This window comes from Nerophis lumbriciformis, linkage group LG04 (assembly GCF_033978685.3).
Source record: "Nerophis lumbriciformis linkage group LG04, RoL_Nlum_v2.1, whole genome shotgun sequence".
Lineage (NCBI taxonomy): Eukaryota > Metazoa > Chordata > Actinopteri > Syngnathiformes > Syngnathidae > Nerophis > Nerophis lumbriciformis.
Window position 1 is genome coordinate 55,077,501 of NC_084551.2, and position 20,399 is coordinate 55,097,899.

Consider the following 20,399-nt stretch of genomic DNA (forward strand, 5'->3'; position numbering starts at 1 on the left):
TCCCAATGAAATTATTGGGGATCCAAAAGGGTCCCACTCATAAAAGTGTTAAAAATAAGTCAGAAGTTTTATTAATTTCCTTTTTTTTTTACTCTCAATGCTTTATTTCCTAGATGAAGGTCAGTCAATAATTCATAACAAGATTGGTTTTGATACATTATTATTTTTGGAGCAATGACAGTATTTATAAACAAAATCCCACTGAAATTCTTGGGAATCTCACTCATAAAAGGGTTAAAAATGAGTCGTATACATTTTATTTATTTACTTTTTTTTCACTCTCAATGCTTAATTTCCTAGATGAAGGTCAGTCAATAATTCATAACAAGATTGATTTTGATACATTATTATTTTTGGAGCAATGACAGTATTTAACAACAAAATCACACTGAAATTCTTGGGAATCCAAAAGGTTCCCACTCATAAAAGTGTTTCAAAAAAGTCATTCATTTTATTTTTTATTTTTAACGTCTAATTTTCTAGATCAAATTCAGATTCATCCATCGATTATAATGTGATCATTTTTTCATGTTTTTGTTTCATGCCTTTTTCAAAAAAATCATAATTTCTTTAAAAAAAAGTTTATTCAATGCTTGAATGTCGATATTTTTTTGTTTTTTTTAATGTTTGTAGTAATTTTTTGTGATGTAATTGGAGCCTTCAATAGGTCATTCATTCATATCAACATTGATTTTGATTCATTATTATTTTGGGAGCTAAGACAGTATTTAAAAAAAAAAAAATAATCCACTAAAATTCTTGGGAATCCAAAAGGTTCCCACTTATAAAAGTGTTAAAAATAAGTAATATGTTTTATTCATTTTTTTTTTTTTTAACTCTCAATGCTTAATTTCCTAGATGAAGGTCATTCAATAATTCATAACAAGATTGATTTTGATACATTATTATTTTTGGAGCAATGACAGTATTTAAAAACAAAATCCCACTGAAATTCTTGGGAATCTCACTCATAAAAGTGTTAAAAATAAGTCGTATACATTTTATTTATTTACTTTTTTTTCACTCTCAATGCTTAATTTCCTAGATGAAGGTCAGTCAATAATTCATAACAAGATTGATTTTGATACATTATTATTTTTGGAGCAATGACAGTATTTAACAACAAAATCACACTGAAATTCTTGGGAATCCAAAAGGTTCCCACTCAAAAGTGTTTCAAAAAAGTCATTCATTTTATTTTTTATTTTTAACGTCTAATTTTCTAGATCAAATTCAGATTCATCCATCGATTATAATGTGATCATTTTTTCATGTTTTTGTTTCATGCCTTTTTCAAAAAAATCATAATTTCTTTAAAAAAAAGTTTATTCAATGCTTGAATGTCGATATTTTTTTGTTTTTTTTAATGTTTGTAGTAATTTTTTGTGATGTAATTGGAGCCTTCAATAGGTCATTCATTCATATCAACATTGATTTTGATTCATTATTATTTTGGGAGCTAAGACAGTATATTAAAAAAAAAAATTTAAAAAATCCACTAAAATTCTTGGAAATCCAAAAGGTTCCCACTTATAAAAGTGTTAAAAATAAGTCATATGTTTTATTCTTTTTTTTTTTTTTAACTCTCAATGCTTAATTTCCTAGATGAAGGTCATTCAATAATTCATAACAAGATTGATTTTGATACATTATTATTTTTGGAGCAATGACAGTATTTAAAAACAAAATCCCACTGAAATTCTTGGGAATCTCACTCATAAAAGTGTTAAAAATAAGTCGTATACATTTTATTTATTTACTTTTTTTTCACTCTCAATGCTTAATTTCCTAGATGAAGGTCAGTCAATAATTCATAACAAGATTGATTTTGATACATTATTATTTTTGAGCAAGAAGAGTATTTAACAACAAAATCACACTGAAATTATTGGGAATCCAAAAGGTTCCCACTCATAAAAGTGTTTAAAAAAAGTCATTTTATTTTTTATTTTTAACGTCTAATTTTCGAGATCAAATTCAGATTCATCCATCGATTATAATGTGATCATTTTTTCATGTTTTTGTTTCATGCCTTTTTTGTCAAAGAAAACTTATTTTTCATATGGTAAAAACACCAAATATGCAATATTTTCCCTCAAAAAATATTTCTAAGTAGAATATTTAATGTGAAGTGATTGGAGCCTTCACTAGATCAATAATTCATAACAACATTGATTTTGATTCATTATTATTTTTTGAGCAATGACAGTATTTAAGAAAAAAATCCCACTAAAATTATTGGCGATCCAAAAGAGTCCCGCTCCAAAAAGTGTTAAAAACAAGTCATATGTTTTATTAATTGTAGTTATTTTTTTCAAAGCTTAATTTTCTGGATCAATTTCACATTCATCCATTGAAATGTTTTTGTTTCGTGCCCTTTTTGTCAAAGAAAACTTAATTCTTATATGGTAAAAATACAAAATATGCAATATTTCTCCCCAAAAAATATCTGAAGGTGGAATATTTAATGTGAAGCAATTGGAGCCTTAAATATGTCAATAATTCATAACAATATTGATTTTGATTCATTCTTATTTTTTGAGCAAAGACATTTTAAATAATAAATACATTTCACTAAAATTATTGGGGATCCATAAGGGTCCCACTCATACTTTTTTTAAAAATACATTCATTAAAAAAAAAAAAAAAAAGTTTATTCAATGCTTGAATGTCGATTTTTTTTTTTTTTTTTTTTTTTAATGTTTTTAGTAATTTTTTGTGATGTAATTGGAGCCTTCAATAGGTCATTCATTCATATCAACATTGATTTTGATTCATTATTATTTTGGGAGCTATGACAGTATTTAAAAAAAATAAAATAATCCACTAAAATTCTTGGGAATCCAAAAGGTTCCCACTTATAAAAGTGTTAAAAATAAGTCATATGTTTTATTAATTATTTTTTTAAACTCTCAATGCTTAATTTCCTAGATGAAGGTCAGTCAATAATTCACAACAAGATTGATTTTGATACATTATTATTTTTGGAGCAATGACAGTTGAAAACAAAAGCCTGCATGGCATCTTTGCATCTTTATTAGTCAACTTTTTCTTCTTGCCTTTCAATTCCATCTCTTTTATTCCACTTGTGGTGTTTATATCTTGTAAAAGTCTTTGTTTGGACACTGTGGTGAATAAAAGATAAAAGATGTTTGTTGTGTCGCAGGACCAAGACCAGGAAATAAAAACCAGCGACATGCAAGCCTTGGACCCGTCCACTTTGCCAACAGCTGTGACCTATGACCCCAGGTGTGACTCGGTGGCCCTGCCAGGCGGCGTGGTGTCAGTGGCGGGCGTCACCGTGGTAACCGGCGGCGTGGAGCTCTCCTGCGGCTCCTGCATGCTGGCCTTCGGCTTCTGGGGGACGCTGATCGGCTTCAGCTGCGTGGGCGTGGGCGTGTGGGAGCAGCTCAACCACCCGGGCGTGGGAACCTCCCACCTGTTGGCGCTGGGCTTGGTCATCCTGGCCCTCAGCGTGGCCGTGGTGGGCGGCGTGGCGGCGTTCCACGTCCGTAGCCAGAGGAGGAAGGGTACGAGGCGGGATGGGAAGGAGATGCTGGTGGAGGACGGCGTGGTGAAGAGGGTCACCGTTTAGTATTTGTCAGGGGCGCACAATAAATCAATCACATCTGGAACCCCATTCTTAATCCATTCATCATTTTCAATCAACAGTTTTTTGTTATTGCAAGAAGCTGGCCTATAAAGTATTTTTAAGAATTGATTTTTATCCAAAAAATTAATTTTAAAAAACTAACATTTTTATATAGATTTTTTGAAATAAAAATGTCGATTTTTTTTCAGTCTATTCTTTAAAAAAATATGAATCGATTTAAAATCGGGACGCGTAAGAATCGCGATTTGGATGTGAACCCATTTTTTTGTTCACTTTTAATAGATAATCCGATTTGCGGTTCTAAATCGTTGCATTTTTTTTATTTTTTATTACTAGCCCTAAAAATGTCTGTTTGAAAAAAAAAGTTTTTAATTGAAATAAAATAAAATAAATATGTAATGATAACATTTTAAATTTTTGTTTAATCTATTTTTTAGAATCAGGACAAATAAAAATAGCAATGCGAATGTGGATCCATTTTTTTGTGCACCTCCAGTAAAATAATCCAAATTGCGATTTTTTTATTCATCCTTATTCTAAATCGATTCATATTTGGAAAAAAAAAAAAGTAATCTATATAATAATATTTTTAAATATTCTATTAAAAAAATAAAAAAATAAAAAAAAATTTTAATGTGTTTTTTAAACTAAGGTAATTGTTTTTTTAAATACTTTTTTAGATATATATATTCATTATATTTTATGTAATTTGTTTTTAATTACATTTTGCCAAAAATCAATTTTTTTAAATATGTTTTAAGTCAATTCCTTGCAAACAACAAAAAACATTTTTGTATAGATTTTTTAAAAATTATAAATTTATTTAGAATCTGGATGAATAAAAATCGCGATTCAGATGTTAGTCCATTTTTTTGTGCACCTCTAATAAATGATCCAAAAGGCGATTTTTATTCATCCTGAATCTAAATCGATTCATATTTGAAAAAAAAATCTATAAAGTAATCTATATAATACTATTTTAAAATATTCTATAAAAAAAAAAAATATATATATATATATATATATATATATATACATATTTTTTTATGTATTTTTAAAATTAAAGTAATTTATTTTTTTAAATATTTTTTTTAGGTATATATATATATATATATATATATATATATATATATATATATATATATAAATTGTCTTTTTTTTTTTTAAAAACTAAGAATCCTTGCAAACAAACAAATGGTTTTTTTTTGTTTCTTTTATCGATTTTTGAAAAATGATAAATAGATTTAGAATCAGGACGAATAAAAATCGAGATTCAGATGTGAATCCATTTTTTTGTGTACCTCTAAGAAATAATGCCTCCATCGTCATGGAAACAGAAGTTCCCTTTGGTTGTTAGAGGTGCAAAAAATATGGATTCACATCCCAATCGCAATTCTTATTCATCCCGATTCTAAATCGATTCATAATTTGAAAAAAGGTCTAAGAAATGTGTTTTTTAAATGTATTATTTTTTTAAAGAATAAATTGTTGTTGTTTTTTCAAATATAAAAAAATAAAAATGAATACATTTTTTGAAAATTATGAAGTGATTAAATCGATTTAAAAACATTGTGATTCGGATGTGATTTATTTCCGCTAAGAGAACTTCTGTTTCCATGACGATGGAGGCATTATTTATTGGAGTTGCACAGAAAAATGGATTCTCATCCGAATGGTAATTCTTAAATCATCCCCATTCTAAATCGATTCATATTTCAAAAATAAAAAATCCGTATGAATAAATCATTTTTTAATTCTAAAAGTTTTTGTTTTTTTAAAGACGTTTTCAAGCCACCTCCATGCAACCAGAAGGACATTTTCTAACCTGTCACCTCTTTTGAAAAAGTTTCATTATAAATGTTATACCAAATAATACATGGCGAGAATCGGTTTGAATGGAGAATTTTGTTGAATCGAGAACCGATTCTGAATTGAATCGTCAACCCAGGAATCGGAACTGGATTGAATCATTAAGTTCCCAAAGATTCACACCCTTAATATTAATTATGGAAATGTTTTGTATAAACTAGTGTTCATGTTTACACCTGACTCTGTTATTACTAGGATTCTTACTTCATGTCGATGCGATATTGTACTCACTTAATGGATGATAAAGTATTTTATTTACACAAGTCATGTTTACACTGCTCAAAGATCATGGATATGACGGAAGAGATCCTCCTTATGATACTTCAATTGGTTTTAGCAAACAATTTGAGTCATTTGAATGACTCTTTAGAGCGAACGACAAGAACCGTTTGCCAAATTGTGAGGCCGTTCGTCTGGGAGACGTTTTTATGCACAAGCAAATTTAGCGTCTGCATTTGCAACACGACTAAATAATGAGTCAAAGGATACGAGGCAGCGTCTGGATTGGCTTTTTTTTTTTTCATTAAAAATATTTAGTTTTAAATTAAAAAATATAGAAAAAAATATATATTTAAAATAAAGTATTAATTTTTTTATATATTTGAAAAAATATACATTATTTTTGGTTGGTAAAACCATATATTTTTAATATATACATTTTAATTTAATTGTTTATATTTAAACATATATGTATTACATATATATTTAATATGTAATTAGATTTTAAATATACATTTTACATATTTAAAATAAATGATATATATATTTTATTTGTATATGTTAGTTTTACATACAAAATATAGAAAAATATATTGAAAATAAAATAATTATTTTATGTATTTAAATAATATACATTTGTAATTATTTTTGATTGGTAAAAACATGTATTTTTAATACATATTTAATATATAAATTTTAATGTAATTGTTTATATTTAAATATATATATATATATATATATATTTAATATGTAAATAGATTTTAAATATATATTTTACATAATTAAAAAAATATGATTTATATATTTTATTATTTGTATGTATTAGTTTTACATACAAAATATAGAAAAATATATTTAAAATTAAATTATTATTTTAATGTATTTAAATAATATACATTTATAATTATTTATGATTGGTAAAACCATGTATTTTTAATACATATTTAATATATACATTTTAATCTAATTGTTTATATTTAAATATATATATATATATATATATATATATATATATATATATATATATATATATATATACACACATATATATATAACATCTATATTTAATATGTAAATAGATTTTAAATATATATTGTACATATTTAAAAAAAAATGTTTTTCATGTGTTTAAAACTAAACAAATATATAATTATTATAAATTATTATAAATATTTTTGGTTGATAAAAACATATATTTTTAAAATATATTTAATATATACATTTTCATTTAATTGTTTATATTTAAATATATATATTTAATATGGAAACAGATTTTAAATATATATTTTACATATTTAAAAAAATATGATATATGTATTTTATTATTTGTATATGTTGGTTTTACATCCAGAAATATAGAAAAATATATATTTTTAAATAAAATAATTTTTTTTTTTATGTATTATGTATTTTTATGTATGTAAAAACATATGTACTTTTTCATTTAAAAAATGTATTTATTTTTATAATTATTATTATTATTTACTGCGATTAGGTGGCGACTTGTCCAAGGTGTACCCCGCCTTCCGCCCGATTGTAGCTGACATAGGCTCCAGCGCCCCCCGCGACCCCGAAGGGAATAAGCGGTAGAAAATGGATGGATTGATTATTGTGTAATTGTATTCATTTGATATTTTATTTACGTATTTTTAATTAAATACACTTTTTGTATTCAATTAAATAATGTACAAGCGTACATTATTTATACTTTTTATATCCATGAAGGCATTTTATTCTTAGTTTTTTCTTTATTGTGAAATGCTACACATTTTTTCAGTGAGGGAAAACTCCAACTAGTGACGTCACCGCCAAAGCATGGACATATGCCACCACCTTATGGAATGTTTACAATGAAAACACAACAAAATATACAATTTTAGCCAATATTTCGAAATAATTTCCACCCATTGAGTAATATTTGTGGAAAATTCAATTATTCTGATCTACATTTAATTGTATAGCTGATTGTTTCCTTAATAAATATATATATACTTTTTTTTATTTATTTTTTATTTTAATAACGAGCCAGTCTTTTGAACGGCTATTCGAAAGAACCGGCTCCTCCAGATCCGGCTCTTTTCAAAGAGCCGTGAATCCTATCTCTTTTCGCTGATTGGCTGGAACAAACCACGTGGTTCGCCTTCTCCCCGGAATGAGGTGAGTGTCGTTCATCGCCAGTAAATGGCTTTAAAAATCGCCCGCGTGGGTAATTCATTCCATCCTTTTGTTCGAATAAAAGCCGACACCTGCCCGCCTGACTCAAAGTACGTCGAGTCGGACATAGTAGCCGGATTAGTTGTTCGCTATATGAAGTATTTCCACAGGTACCAGGAGTTTACCCAAGTCACATGACAGACACCGCGTGGTCACGTGTCAACGTTCACTTCAGGAACTTTTTTTTTGAAGCCCCGCCTCTTCACGCTTCCTATTGGTCGGGGTGAACAATTCCTGTAACCCGATTGGCTAAAGAGGCAGACATGACACGCGTTAACGTTAAAACCCCGCCTCTTTCTCTAAACTGTAATTGACAAGTACTCCACCACACACACACTCACGCACACAAAACACGCACACGAACGCAAGAAAAAGTTGGCTATTTTTTTAATGAAGTGGATTAAAATCTAGCACCCAGAATCAAACATTTCAGGTGAGTTTCTTTTTTGTCGAAAGTGCGACGCGGCTTGACTTCCTCTCAGGTGTCTGCTGTCAGTCACTGTTTATTTTTACTTGTTTATTTATACTACTAGCTTAAGTTAGCTAACCCGCCAAGGTGCATTCCGACTAAATGTTGACGTCTAAAGTAATATTCCCAAATATTTCTCTTTTAAATATGTGTTTGAGTGACCGAGACACGCTTTTTACCACATTATGAACCTTACAGCTGAAGCCTGTTGGCACGAACATGCCGACAAAGCTCAAAATATGTCAATAGAACTAAAGGGACAAGCGGTAGAAAATGGATGGAAATATGAATAAAACTAAACACCTGCTTGTTAATTCATCACATTTAATGGTAATGTTATGAATCCCTTATCATTATGGATTGTTTGAACAGTATACAAAAGCCAAAAGCAGTGAAGTTGTCACGTTGTGTAAATGGTAAATAAAAAGAGAATACAACAAATCATTTTCAACTTATATTCAATTGAATGGAAACAAACTTTTTTGTTGTTGCAAATAATCATTGACTTAGAATTTAATGGCAGCAACACATTGCAAAAAAGTTGGCATTTTTACCACTGTGTTACATGGCCTTTCCTTTTAACAACACTCAGTAAAGGTTTGGGAACTGACGAGACACATTTTTGAAGTGGAATTCTTTCCCATTCTTGCTTGATGTACAGCTTAAGTTGTTCAACAGTCTCCCTTCTCATATTTTAGCCTTCATAATGCACCACACATATTCAATGAGAGACAGGTCTGGACTACAGGCAGAACAGTCTAGTACCTGCACTCTTTTACTATGAAGCCACGCTGTTGTAACACGTGGCTTGGCGTTGTCTTGCTGAAATAAGCAGGGGCGTCCATGATAACGTTGCTTGGATGGCAACATATGTTGCTCCAAAACCTGTATGTACCTTTCAGCATTAATGGTGCCTTCACAGATGTGTAAGTTACCCATGTCTTGGGCATTAATACACCCCCATACCATCACACATGCTGCCTTTTACACTGTGCACCTAGGACAATCCGGATGGTTCTTTTCCTCTTTGGTCCGGAGGACACAACGTCCACAGTTTCCAAAAACAATTTGATATGTGGACTCATCACTCCACAGGACACTTTTCCACTTTGCATCAGTCCATCTTGGATGAGCTCGGGCCCAGCGAAGCCGACTGCGTTTCTGGGTGTTGTTGATAAATGGCTTTGGCTTTGCATTGTAGAGTTTTAACTTGCACTTACAAATGTAGCGACGAACTGTAGTTACTGACAGTGGTTTTCTGAAGTGTTCCTGAGCCCACGTGGTGATATCCTTTACACACCGATGTGGCTTTTTGATGCAGTACCGCCTGAGGGATCCAATGTCCGTAATATCATGGCTTACATGCAGTGATTTCTTCAGATTCTCTGAACCCTTTGATGATATTACGGAGCGTAGATGGTGAAATCCCTAAATTCCTTGCAATAGCTGCTTGAGAAATGTTGTTCTTAAACAATTTGCTCAGGCATTTGTTGACAAAGTGGTGACCCTCGCCCCGTCCTTGTTTGTGAATGACTGAGCATTTAATGGAAGCTGCTTTTATACCCAATCATGGCACCCACCTGTTCCCAATTAGCCTGTTCACCTGTGGGATGTTCCAAATAAGTGTTTGATGAGCATTCCTCAACTTTCTCAGTCTTTTTTGCCACTTGTGCCAGCTTTTTTGAAACATGTTGTAGTCATCAAATTCCAAATGAGATGATATTTGCAAAAAAATAACGTTTTCCAGTTTGAGCATTAAATATCTTGTCTTTGCAGTCTATTCAATTGAATATAAGTTGAAAAGGATTTGTTGTATTCTCTTTTTATTTACCATTTAAACAATATGACAACTTGGGGTTTGTATATCAAAACCTTGGGATATTTTTCTTGCAATCTCAAAAACAAAATGTTAAAGATCTAGATAAGTAACTATAATAAATGGATTCTGCACATTTTTATTCATTTTGTTAAAAAGGAACTGCACTTTAAAAAACATATGTTTTAACCATTTACAATATTTATCTAAAACATGAACACGTTTTTCTTTCTAATGCATTCTAAATCGTAAATAAACGCTAGCAAAAGTCAGCTAACAATGAAGCCAAAGGGACTCGCTCTATTCCGCCCATAAAGCGCTGTGGAAAACATCTATAAAGATCCATCATCGTTTTATGTACACGCTGTAATGTATATGTAATGTAGAAACATTTAGGGGTGTAAATATTTGGGCACCTAGTAATGGATTCCGATTCCTGGGGTGACAGTTTGATTCAGAATCTATTGTTGATTCAACACAATAAACAGATTCTCGAAATATATTATTTGGTCAAATAATTATAATGAATCCTTTTTAAAACAGGTTACATGTCTTTAAAGCTCCTTCTGGTTGCATGGATATGGCCAAAACATTTATAAAAAAAAAAGATTCTTATAGAAAAAAATAAATAAATAAATAAAATAAAATATATATATATATATATAGTGTTGGCGCTAGGAATTTTCAAAATGGGATCCCAGGGACCCCATCAAGTCATAAAAATGGGGTCCCACAGTAAATTTTTGGGGTCCCACTTTTTTGTAAGCATTATGAAAACAAACGTATGCATTATGATGTTATATCTCACATTCTATATTGTGTTTTGGAAAAAGGTTGTCAAAAACGTTACTTAATTAATTAAAAAAATAATACAAAAGAAAACACATTTTTATGCATATGTAAATATATTCAGTTGTAAACATTCATTCACTTTCTTCATTCCTTCATGGATCTAAACTTTACCGCTGCCGCCCCAAAATCAAAGTTCTCTGACTGACGAGGACCACTCAGCCCATATGACTAGAATACCCTTATGAACATCACATATATCAAAATCAAGTACCTACTGTACTGTTTACTTGTTGAAATACCCTTTACAAAGCTCAAATCTACCCAAACGACCACTTTGATGCTGCCAAAAATTTAAAGGGGAACATTATCACCAGACCTATGTAAGCGTCAATATATACCTTGATGTTGCAGAAAAAAGACCATATATTTTTTTAACCGATTTCCGAACTCTAAATGGGTGAATTTTGGCGAATTAAACGCCTTTCTAATATTCGCTCTCGGAGCGATGACGTTGTGACGTCGCATCGGGAAGCAATCCGCCATTTTCTCAAACACCGAGTCAAATCAGCTCTGTTATTTTCCGTTTTTTCGACTGTTTTCCGTACCTTGGAGACATCATGCCTCGTCGGTGTGTTGTCGGAGGGTGTAACAACACGAACAGGGACGGATTCAAGTTGCACCAGTGGCCCAAAGATGCCAAAGTGGCAAGAAATTGGACGTTTGTTCCGCACACTTTACCGACGAAAGCTATGCTACGACAGAGATAGCAAGAATGTGTGGATATCCTGCGACACTCAAAGCAGATGCATTTCCAACCATAAAGTCAAAGAAATCTGCCGCCAGACCCCCATTGAATCTGCCGGAGTGTGTGAGCAATTCAGGGACAAAGGACCTCGGTAGCACGGCAAGCAATGGCGGCAGTTTGTTCCCGCAGACGAGCGAGCTAAACCCCCTGGATGTCTTGGCTCACACCGTCCCTTATGCCACCGAAGCTGATCAAGAGAAGAATATCCACCCTAGCTTCCCTGGCCTGCTGACATCAACTCCAAAACTGGACAGATCAGCTTTCAGGAAAAGAGCGCGGATGAGGGTATGTCTACAGAATATATTAATTGATGAAAATTGGGCTGTCTGCACTCTCAAAGTGCATGTTGTTGCCAATTGTATTTCATATGCTGTAAACCTAGTTCATAGTTGTTAGTTTTCTTTAATGCCAAACAAACACATACCAATCGTTGGTTAGAAGGCGATCGCCGAATTCGTCCTCGCTTTCTCCCGTGTCGCTGGCTGTCGTGTCGTTTTCGTCGGTTTCGCTTGCATACGGTTCAAACCGATATGGCTCAATAGCTTCAGTTTCTTCTTCAATTTCGTTTTCGCTACCTGCCTCCACACTACAACCATCCATTTCAATACATGCGTAATCTATTGAATCGCTTAAGCCGCTGAAATCGGAGTCTGAATCCGAGCTAATGTCGCTATAGCTTGCTGTTCTCACCGCCATGTTTGTTTGTGTTGGCTTCACTATGTGACGTCACAGGAAAATGGACGGGTGTTTATAACGATGGTTAAAATCAGGCACTTTGAAGCTTTTTTTAGGGATATTGCGTGATGGGTAAAATTTTGAAAAAAACTTCGAAAAATATAATAAGCCACTGGGAACTGATTTTAAATGGTTTTAACCATTCTGAAATTGTGATAATGTTCCCCTTTAAGGGTATTTCAACAAGTAAACAGTACAGTAGGTACCTGATTTTGATATATGTAATGTCCATAAGGGTATTCTCGTAAAATATGTAGAGTTAAGATGTGTCAGTATCAACATATTACTTGAAATCCATTTTTGGCAGCAGCATAGTGGTCGTTTATGTAGTTTTTAGCTTTGTAAAGGGTATTTCAACAAGTAAACAGTACAGTCGGTACTTGATTTTGATCTATGTAATGTTCATAAGGGTATTCTAGTCAAATATGCAGAGTTACGATGTGTCAGTATCAAAATATTACTTGAAATTAGGGCTGGGCGATATGGCCTTTTTTTAATATTGCGATATTTTTAGGCCATATCGCGATACACGATATATATCTCAATATTTTGCCTTAGCCTTGAATGAACACTTGATGCATATAATCACAGCAGTATGATGATTCTATGTGTCTACATTAAAACATTCTTCTACATACTGCATTAATATATGCTACTTTTAAACTGTCATGCAGAGAGGGAAATCACAACTAAGTCAATTTAGCAAAAGTGTATTTATTAAAGAGTTATTAAACAGTTATTAAACATTCAGAACGTGCAAGATTGTCAGAGACATTTTAAAACAAGCTATTAGTGCACTTTTGTGCATGATGTCACTAAGATGACATATCAAAACAACACTAAATTAAAGTGCACTTTTTGTACAGAACGCCACTACAATAGTTAAAAACAAACAAAGTGCACTTTTGTGCATGATGTCACACAAGATATTTCAAATAAAAATGAGCTGCATAATAGGAAATCAAATAGTGTATGTCCTTCACTAAGTGGTAGGTTCCTGCGGACGTTATCTCCTTCTGTTGTTGACTATTTTTTTCATACGGTGTTGATTTGGAAATGGTTGTTTGTTGGTGTGGCACCGGCCAGAGATGTTGAGTTTCAAACACTCTTCATTCTCTAGCGGGTGACTTTTTAAATTATGCTACATATTAGCAGTAATGCTACTTTTTGTAGCAACGGTTTTGCTCCACACTTGACAAATGACGGTTGTTTGTTCGACATATTCCCACTTGAAGCCAAACCACCGGCAGACGATGGACCCCCTGCTGTTTTTCTTGGGAATTAATTCTTCCTTTATTTGTTACCAGATTCGCACCTTCTTTCTCTCGTATTACCACTCGCACCACAGCTAACTTTACCCATGCTGCTACCTCACTACTCAGCGAGGGCGTATACGTATGTGACGTATGTAAGAAGGTGCGCTTGTTTATGTCTCGGTGAGAAGGAGAGACAAGAAATAGTGAGAAGAGCCTGTAGTATAATGCCCGCAGCTAAAAGCAACTGTGTGAGAACGTATACTTGAATATCACCATATAGTCATTTTCTGTATCGCACAGAGACAAACCCGCGATATATCCAGTATATCGATATATCGCCCAGCCCTAAAAATCAATATTTGGCAACAGCAAAGTGGTTGTTTGGGTAGATTTTAGCTCTAAAAAGGATATTTTAACAAGTAAACCGTACAGTAGGTACTTGATATTGATCTATGTAATGTTCATAAGGGTATTCTAGTCAAATATGCAGAGATAAGATGTGTCAGTATCAACATATTACATCAAATAATTTTTTGGCAGCATCAAAGTGGTCGTTTGGGTAGATTTTAGCTCCAAAAAGGGTATTTCAACAAGTAAATAGTACAATAGGTACCTGGTTTTGATATATGTAATGCCCATAAAGGTAATCTAGTAAAATATGCAGAGTTAAGATGTGTCAATATCAAAATATTACTTGAAATCAATATTTGGCAGCAGCAAAGTGGTTGTTTGAGTAGATTTTAGCTCCAAAAAGGGTATTTCAACAAGTAAACAATACAGTAGGTACTTGATTTTGATATATGTAATTCTCATAAGGGTATTCTAGTCAAATATGCAGAGATAAGATGTGTCAGTATCAACATATTACGTCAAATAATTTTTTGGCAGCATCAAAGTGGTCGTTTGGGTAGATTTTAGCTCCAAAAAGGGTATTTCAACAAGTAAATAGTACAATAGGTACCTGGTTTTGATATATGTAATGCCCATAAAGGTAATCTAGTAAAATATGCAGAGTTAAGATGTGTCAATATCAAAATATTACTTGAAATCAATATTTGGCAGCAGCAAAGTGGTTGTTTGAGTAGATTTTAGCTCCAAAAAGGGTATTTGAATGAATGAATGAAATAAGTTTATTTCGGTCATATAATCAACCATCAACCATTAACCATTTTGTGTGACCAGTTTAAAAGTACAGACTATACATATACAGTATAACAATCATACACATTTACACACAAAAGGAAAAGAAAAGAAAAGAAAAAGCATGACCGAAAAAGGAATAGGCTGAAGCCAAAGCTTATATTTGCCTATCCTATACCTTCACTGAAAATAAGATTACCTGGAACATCAATGTTTAAAAAAAAAAAAATCAATGGAATGAAAGTAATTGTTACTATATTTTATAATTTTCAATTATCTCACCTTTCAATGTTTTCTTAAACCTTAACAAAGAAGTACATGTCTTCAACTCATCACTGAGCTTATTCCACCATTTAACTCCTAAAACTGAAATACATTTGTATTTAATATTCGTTCTTGCTTTACCTATTTCAAAAATCAATACCCCCCGTAAATTATGGGTTTCTCCTCTTAATTGAAATAACCTAAGCATACAAGCTGGAAGGCTGTTGTTCTTTACTCGAAACATAATTTCCATTGTTTTTAAAAACACAATATCTGAAAATTTTAACACATTAGAACTTATAAATAATGGATTGGTATGTTCATAGTAGCACGCTTTGTGTATTATTCTTATTACCCTTTTTTGAAGTTTAATTATTGGGTCTATGTTTGTTCTATAAACATTTCCCCAAACTTCAACACAATATGTTAAATATGGAAAAATAAAAGAATAATATAACATATGCAAACATTTCTTATTCAGCATGTGTTTTACTTTATAAAGAATGGCAATGGATTTGGATATTTTTCCCTTTATATATTCAATATGCGGTTTCCAACATAATTTATGATCAATTATTATTCCCAAGAATTTAGTTTCATATACTCTATCAATTTCCACTTGATTTAATTTTAGTTTTACTTCACGATTTGTTCTTGCACCACTAAACACCATAAATTTAGTTTTCTTATCATTTAATGATAACTTATTGATATCAAACCATTTTTTTAGCTGAAACAACTCAACCTCTATTACCCTCAACACTTCCTTCAAGTCTTCTCCTGAACAATATACATTTGTATCATCTGCAAACATAATAAATTTCAATTTATTAGATACTGAACAAATATCATTTAAATATAGTATAAATAACTTAGGTCCCAATACCGAGCCTTGTGGAACCCCACAAGTTACTCTTCTTGGCTGTGATTTAGTCTTATTGATTTCCACATATTGAGATCTATTACTTAAATAACTACTTAACCACTCTTGTGAAACACCTCTTATGCCATAGTTTTCCAATTTTTGCAGAAGTAAGGAATGATCGATTGTGTCAAAAGCTTTACATAAATCAATAAATACTCCAACGGTGTGTTGCTTTTTTTCTATTGCTGTAGCTACGTTTTCTACAAAGTCCATCACTGCTAGGGATGTAGATCGATTACTCCTGAACCCATACTGATGGTCATTCAGTAGCTCATGTTTGTCAATGAACTTATCAAGTCTATTTACAAATAATTTCTCAAGAATTTTTGCAAATTGAGGTAGTAGAGACACAGGTCTATAATTTGAGACCATATGTTTATCACCATTTTTATAAATCGGAATAACTTTAGCAATTTTCATTTTGTCAGGAAAAGTTCCAGTTGATAAAGATGTATTACATATATAAGTAAACGGCTTCAGGACACAATCCATCACTTCTTTAACAAGTGACATATCCACGTTGTTACCATCGACAGATTTTTTGTTTTTAAACTTTCTTACCACTTCTAACACATCACTTTCACAAACTCCGCCAAGAAACATTGAATTTTTAATGTCAGATACACGCCTTAACTTTTTTTCTTCATTCATATTAAACTTAATATTTTTTGCCAAATTTGGGCCAACATTCACAAAAAATGTATTGAATTCCTCAGCTATTTCTTCTATATTTTCAATAATTGAGTTGTCATCTTTTACCAGATAAGCTGTAAAATCCTTTTTGCTAGATTTTTTAATCATAGTATTAAGCACATCCCAGGTTTCAATAATGTTATTTTTATGTTTATGCAGCAATTGTTCATAATAGTTTTTTTGTTGCAGCCTCATGATACATGTCAATCTGTTTTTATACTTTTTATATTTGTCCTCACTTTCCTTTGTTCGATGCTTAATAAATTCCTTGTAAAGCCTTTTTTTTTTTTTACAGGCTTTTACTAAACCCCTTGTTATCCATGGTTTCTCCCTCTTTTTAGTATTTTGCTTATATTCTCTTAATGGACAATGACGGTCATAAAGTGTCAGAAATATATCCAAGAATGTATCGTATGCTTCATTAGTATCCTCCACAAAAACATTTTGCCAATCCTGATTTAAAAGATCCGCCTTGAATGCCTTAACTGCTTCTGGTGATTTTATTCTAACAAAGTTATTTATTTGTCTTTTTGTTTGTAAGTTTTGCTCCTTGTTCATTTGGATCACTGTAAAGACAGGCAAGTGATCACTTACATCAGTCACCAAGAGTCCACTTTTTCTATTCCCATCAAATACATTTATAAAAATATTGTCAATCAGTGTTAAGCTGTCCTTTGTTATTCTGCTAGGTTTTACAATTAGTGGAAAGAAACTCAAGCTAAACATAAGATTAACAAAATCAGTAGTTTTCATGTGATCATTAAATTTCATCAAATCAATGTTGAAGTCACCACAAATCAAGATCACCTTATCATTAAGTCTTTCATATAACTCAAACATTTTCTTATTAAATTGATCAATGCATGATCCTGGAGTTCTATAAATACAACTAATGAATATGTTTTTGGATCTTTCAACACTGATTTCAATAGTTACACATTCCATCATATTGTCAATAGCAGTTGTCATGTCAGCAATCAGCCTACATTACATACATATTTCAACAAGTAAACAATACAGTAGGTACTTGATTTTGATATATGTAATTCTCATAAGGGTATTCTAGTAAAATATGCAGAGATAAGATGTGTCAGTATCAACATATTACGTCAAATCATTTTTGGCAGCATCAAAGTGGTCGTTTGGGTAGATTTTAGCTGCAAAAAGGGTATTTCAACAAGTAAACAGTACAGTAGGTACCTGATTTTGATATATGTAATGCCCATAAAGGTAATCTAGTAAAATATGCAGAGTTAAGATGTGTCAGTATCAACATATTACTTGAAATCAATATTTGGCAGCATCAAAGTGGTTGTTTTGGTAGATTTTTAGCTCTAAAAAGGGTATTTCAACTAGTAAACAGTACAGTAGGTACTTGATTTTGATATATGTAATGTTCATAAGGGTGTTCTAGTTAAATATGCAGAGATAAGATGTGTCAGTATCAAAATATTACGTCAATTCATTTTTGGCAGCATCAAAGTGGTCGTTTGGGTAGATTTTAGCTCCAAAAAGGGTATTTCAACAAGTAAACAGTACAGTAGGTACCTGCTTTTGATATATGTAATGCCCTTAAAGGTAATCTAGTCAAATATGCAGAGTTAAGATGTGTCAGTATCAAAATATTACTTGAAATCAATATTTGGCAGCATCAAAGTGGTTGTTTGAGTAGATTTTAGCTCCAAAAAGGGTATTTCAACAAGTAAACAATACAATAGGTACTTGCTTTTGATACATGTAATTCTCATAAGGGTATTCTAGTCAAATATGCGATGTGTAAATATCAAAATATTAGGTTGGATCAGTTTTTGTCAGGCAATATTACATTTAACGAAAATGTGACATTAATGAATACATCCAAACACTTTATACATATTTATTATGTGCAGGAAGAAATAACAATTACAATTGTGTGTATCTTACAAACAAGAAAGAGGTTTTATCACATCAACATCAGACTAACAACACTCCTTTAAATCTCATTAATACCACAGAAAAGGAAAACTGTCATTTTCCGGGCATGATAAAGTCTTAAATGACAATAACCAGAAAGATAAAGGTGTTTATATATATACCGGTACCTTTATCTTTCTTTATCTTATATATATATATATATATATATATATATATATATATATATATATATATATATATATATATATATATATATATATATGTGTATATATATATATATATATATATATATATATATATATATATATATATATATATATATATATATATATATATATATATATTAGGGATGTCCGATAACGGCTTTTTGCCGATATTCCGATACTGTCCAACTCTTTAATTACCGATACCGATATCAACCGATACCGACATCAACCGATATATACAGTCGTGGAATCAACACATTATTATGCCTAATTTGGACAACCAGGTATGGTGACGATAAGGTACTTTTTAAAAAAATTAATAAAATAAAATAAGATAAATAAATTAAAAACATTTTCTTGAATAAAAAAGAAAGTAAAACAATATAAAAACAGTTACATAGAAATTGGTAATGAATGAAAATGAGTAAAATGAAGTGTTAAAGGTTCGTACTATTAGTGGAGCAGCAGCACGCACAATCATGTGTGCTTACGGACTGTATCCCTTGCAGACTGTATTGATATATATTGATATATAATGTAGGAACCACAATATTAATAACAGAAAGAAACAACCCTTTTGTGTGAATGAGTGTAAATGGGGGAGGGAGGTTTTTTGGGTTGGTGCACTAATTGTAAGTGTATCTTGTGTTTTTTATGTTGATTTAATGGAAGAAAAAAAAAGATACCGATAATAAAAAAACCTAAAATTTCCGATATTACATTTTAACGCATTTATCGGCCGATATTATCGGACATCTCTAATATATATATATATATATATACATATATATATATATATATATATATATATATATATATATATATATATATATATATATATATTATTTAAACTTGTTTTTGAATATTTAAAAAAAAAAATCATGAATCGGTTTGGAATCAGGGTGAATAAGAATCGCTATTAGAATAGAATAGAATAGAGTTTTATTGTCATTATTACAGAGAACAGGTTCAAAGAACAACCAAATTGGAGCTATTCGGTTGTGACTCGATTATCTTGTGCACCCCTTACTTGTTTATATTGACAAATGTGCTGTTTTACAATGCAACATGGTTCAATTAAATATTCATTTTGTCTAGCGTGTGTGCTATTGTGTGCTTAGCCGTTGTGTAGCTCCCAGCTCCAGTAGCCTTTGCTCTGCAAGACGACTTGTATGATGATTTCTGTTAGAATAATTGTTTGTAAATTATCACAAAAACTTTGTGTTACATTGAGGGTCTGGTGAGAAGACAAAAGCTGTCTTTGAAACCTACCAAGAGTAAGGCTCGTAAAACTCCTCTGTGTAGGGGGAGGGAAGCAAGATGAAGGTGTTCTTGTGTTATTTCATTTATGGTAATCGACAGAAAAATATTGCTCTAACCCAAGGACTTCAAAGCGGAGAGAAGACAGGATCTGCCTAATTTCCAGACGACCTCTTTTTGAACCTCCTTTTTGAACTGGTTTACGAACG

At 31.4% G+C, this 20,399-nt stretch overlaps 2 protein-coding genes across 2 annotated transcripts in view; both read left to right on the forward strand.

Moving 5' to 3' along the window:
- LOC140678730 (uncharacterized) overlaps nucleotides 1-4,188 on the forward strand; it is a 6,290-nt gene extending 2,102 nt beyond the window's left edge. The window contains exon 2 of the mRNA XM_072912924.1: nucleotides 3,167-4,188. Coding sequence (XP_072769025.1) covers nucleotides 3,197-3,595 — 399 coding nt within the window. The 5' untranslated portion in view covers nucleotides 3,167-3,196 and the 3' untranslated portion in view covers nucleotides 3,596-4,188. The remainder of the gene's footprint in view (nucleotides 1-3,166) is intronic.
- A 4,025-nt stretch (nucleotides 4,189-8,213) lies between these two features.
- Nucleotides 8,214-20,399, forward strand: part of LOC133604250 (C-Jun-amino-terminal kinase-interacting protein 4) — an 84,684-nt gene continuing 72,498 nt past the window's right edge. The window contains exon 1 of the mRNA XM_061957443.2: nucleotides 8,214-8,348. The gene's annotated coding sequence lies outside the window, so the exon portion shown is untranslated. The remainder of the gene's footprint in view (nucleotides 8,349-20,399) is intronic.